The following is a 4270-nucleotide window of genomic DNA, read 5'->3' as shown; positions in this document are numbered from 1 at the left end:
GCGCTCAAGATACTGAACGAACATACGGAGAGATCGCCGGAGGGAAGATATCAGACGGCCCTGTTGTGGAAATCGGACAGCGTGGAATTGCCGAATAACTATGAAAACACGCTGAAAAGGCTGCACAACATAGAAAACAAGTTGGACAAGAATCCCGACCTTAAAGAAAGGTATGAAGAGCACATGGAGGCCCTAGTCAAGAAGGGCTACGCGGAAATAGCGCCACGCGCGTCCCACACCACAAGGACGTGGTACTTGCCGCATTTCGCAGTCGTAAACGCTCTAAAGCCCGACAAATTGCGAGTTGTACACGACGCAGCAGCCAAAACAAAAGGTACGACTTTGAATGAGAATCTATTAACAGGGCCGGATTTGTTACAGCCTCTTCCCGCAGTGTTATTAAGATTCCGGGAACATCCCGTCGCTGTAACAGCGGACATCACGGAGATGTTCATGCAGGTGGGACTACGCGAGGAAGATCGCGACGCACTGCGCTACCTCTGGCGGGAAACCGCCGAGATAGCCGGCCGCCAGAGGTGTACCGAATGAAGGTATTAATCTTTGGCGCATCGTGCTCTCCTGCGACGGCGATATACGTCATGAATCGCAACGCGGAGAGACACCGACACACGCATCCTGAGGCTGTCGAGGCGATCAAGAAGAAACACTACATGGACGACTACCTCGACAGCTATGAAGATGAACACAGGGCGATAACAATCGCTACTCAGGTGCGTAACATACACAGAGAAGCTCACTTTGAATTAAGGAAGTGGACGAGTAACTCGCCCGCGGTGTTGAAGGCGCTCGGCGAATCGCCCAATGCAACCGAAGCGGTGGAAATAGAAAGGACTGAACGAGTCCTAGGCCTTATTTGGAGGCCGCAAGAAGACAGGTTGGCGTTCAACCTAGACTTGGCCCGCATACCGTCGAACCTACTGAGGCGAGAAGCACCCACGAAGAGAGAAGCATTGAAAATAGTAATGTCGTTGTTTGATCCCCTAGGGTTGGTGTCGCCGATAACTGTGCGGGCTAAACAGCTATTACAGGAGGTGTGGCGACGCGGCACCGATTGGGACGACCCGATCGACGACGAACTGTCCGCCGCCTGGGTGAACTGGCTCACCCATTTGAAGCAACTCAGCGGCGTAACAGTGCCGCGCTGCTATCCCGGCTACTCCCGAGCGAGAAAACTCCAACTCCACGTGTTCACCGACGCCAGCGAGTCAGCCTACGCGACCGCGCTCTACTGGCGCGCCGAGGACGACGACGGACGAGTCACAGTCACGTTACTGGCGGCCAAGGCAAAGGTAGCTCCACTCAAATTAACCTCCATACCACGGCTTGAACTTCAGGCAGCTGTACTCGGCGCACGGATGGCTGCGAGTGTGACACAGGAGCACTCCAGGCAGCCAGAATCCACGACCTACTGGACCGACAGCAAGACAACACTGTGCTGGATCAGAACGGGAGCCAGGTCGTACAAGCCCTACGTAGCGCATCGAATCGCCGCGATAGAAGAACACACACAGGCGAATCAATGGAGATGGGTGCCTACACGCTACAACGTTGCCGACGACGCTACGCGCGACGTTCCCGACAACTTCACGCGGGAACACAGGTGGTTCAACGGACCAGAGTTCCTCCGCGACCCGCCCGAACTATGGCCTGCGGAGGAAACACAGCTGAGCACCGACACGGGTGAGGAAAGAGTGAACACTATTACAGAGCGTCGGGAGAAACAGTACAAGGAAGTCCTGCCCGACGTGAATCGATTCTCAAATTGGAATCGCTACGTTAGAGCTGCCGCCCGCGTACTACAAGCAGTACAACACTTCAAACGACGCGTCAACACGGTCCATTACAAGAGGACCAAGGCGGCCGCAAGCGAGAATCCGGATTGAGGCGCAACGAAGCCGCGAAAAATGCGGCGAAACGAGTCGTACAAGCACCGGAGGAGCGATTTGTGACGCTCCCAGCCGAGTTGCAAGAAGAGGCCGAGCGCATAATCATAAAGGCGAGTCAGGAGGCCGCCTTCGAGGAAGAACTACGCTCACTCGAAAAGGAAAACCCGTGTCAAAAGAAAGCAGGTTGTACGCTTTGAGTATAACATTTATTAACGAACTCATTTGCCTCGACAGCAGAATTTCAGCCGCCACGGGAGTAAGCGCCGCAACAAAGAACCCTCCGATCGTCGATGGCGAACATCGGGCAACGAAACTGTGGGTGGAACATGTCCACACACAACTCCACCATGCAGGCGTGGAGAGCGTCGTCAATTACTGTCGGCAGCACAAATGGGTCATTCGACTGCGCCCGACGGTCAAGGCGGTGGTCAGGAGCTGCTTCAAGTGCCGCCAGAGGGCGGCCACTCCACCGCAACCGATAACGGGAGACTTGCCTCCCTGCCGACTGGCGCATCATCACCGGCCGTTTACATACACCGGTTTGGACTATTTCGGCCCGCTCACAGTCACCGTGGGCCGGAGTAGTCAAAAAGGTATGTCGCTCTTCACATGCCTAACAGTGCGGGCGGTGCATCTCGAAGTGGTGCACTCCTGAGTACACAAGGAGCGATCATGGCTCTGCGGCGCATGACAGCACGCCGCGGGAGCCCCACCGAATCTGGTCCGACAACGGGACAAACTTCCACGGCGCAGAAAAGGAGCTGCGCAACACCCTCCTCGCTGGCGCCGAACAAGAGGCGTCGCGGAGGGCGATTAGATGGCGTTTCATCCCTCCGGGCGCACCATTCATGGGTGGCGCCTGGGAACGGCTCGTGCGGTCGGTCAAGACCGCGCTGACGACGGTGCTTCACGAGCAGAGGCCACATGAAGAGACGCTGTCGACGCTGACCTCGCCGGGTGGAGTTCACAGTCAACAGCCGCCCACTGACTCATGTGTCGGTGAACCCCGAAGATCCGGAGGCCCTGACGCCTAACCACTTTCTGTTGGGCTGTCAGGGGCCCACTCGCTCACACCTAATTTTCCAGCCGAACACGGCTACGGCACACATGCCGACCTTCGAGCGTCGCAGCAGCTGGCCGACGCTTTCTGGACCCGCTGGTTACGAGAGTACCTTCCCGAGCTCCGCAACCGGCGGGAGCCCCGCAGCAAGGGACCAGAGCTACACATCGGCGACGTCGTGCGCATCGTGGACGGACGCTCCCACGAAACACTTGGGTGCGTGGCCGCATCTGTGCTACGCATCCGGGACCTGACGGCGTGACGCGCACAGTGGACGTAGCCACGCGGGGAGGCGTGCTACGACGCCCCGTGAAGAAAATCGTCCTCCTGCACCCTGCGGCACCCGAGCGACGAGGCAGCGGCAACGAAGAGGCGGCGCCGCAATCGGCGGCGAGCACGTCCTGCACGTCTACATAATGTATCTGCCCCTGGACGCTGGGCGATACACGGCGGAGAATGTGCAGGACGCACACACGAAAAGAGCGAGACAGCGCATTCACGCATGCGCAGTAGGTGTGTCGAGCGAAACGACACACCCAGAGAGGGACGGACAATGCGCCCGCGCACGTGTGTGTGACTGTTTTAGTAGTGCGTTGTAAAAAGCGAAATCTCACGACCGAGATATTGAAGTGACAGTGTAGAAACTTTACGTAGATATAGTTTTTGCTTTTGCCTACCCCATGCCGTAAACATGGGTATTGTATATAAGTTCATATCAAAGTAAATAGCGTTTTAAGGCCTTTGTGCGTCGTCTGTAGACAAATTTCTTGTGTTTTGTTATTGTAACTTTTTTCGTATCGCACATAGGCGTATTATTTTTATGTATAGTTATAGGTAATTGATTTATCTATAAAACCGTGTAAATTTCACATAGGGGACTCCAGAGGTCCAACTTTTATTTATAAAATAGTGATAGCTAGTGAAAATGAGGCTGCAAAAGGGTTTTTATGGCTCCTACGGATAGCCGGGTTATATATAGCGAATGCAATTTTGGCATTCGGCAGTTCGAGTTCCAGCAAGTTCAGTTCGAGTCAAGAAAAGGAAGAAAACAAGAAGCCCTGAAGTGTTCCAGCCAGGAAAAACAGTGCAAGAAAAGGAGAGAGCGACGTGCATACTGCACCGCTCACGCCGCACTGCGAAACGTACGCCGCTACTGTGTGTCCGCCGGATCATTGTATCTTTACGTGTGAATAGTGAATATACGTTATAAAACCTCCCGGCCTTATTAATTGGCATTGCCACTTCCTCACGCAATCCAGCACTCATTGGGGACGGAAAGGCGTCCTGTGCCGATCCTACGCCC

The 4270-nt window shown here is 55.0% G+C and overlaps 1 protein-coding gene across 1 annotated transcript; it reads left to right on the top strand.

The window, feature by feature from the left end:
• Positions 1-599: 599 nt before the first annotated feature.
• LOC119190694 lies at positions 600-1904 on the top strand. The gene has a single exon (XM_037443097.1). The coding sequence runs from the start codon at positions 600-602 to the stop codon at positions 1902-1904; it is 1305 nt and encodes a 434-aa protein (XP_037298994.1).
• The last annotated feature ends 2366 nt before the right edge of the window (positions 1905-4270 follow it).

The sequence above is a fragment of the Manduca sexta genome, chromosome 26 (assembly GCF_014839805.1).
Source record: "Manduca sexta isolate Smith_Timp_Sample1 chromosome 26, JHU_Msex_v1.0, whole genome shotgun sequence".
Taxonomy (NCBI): domain Eukaryota; kingdom Metazoa; phylum Arthropoda; class Insecta; order Lepidoptera; family Sphingidae; genus Manduca; species Manduca sexta.
The sequence above is the reverse complement of the archived record's forward strand: the minus strand, read 5'-3'. Positions and strand labels throughout refer to the sequence as shown.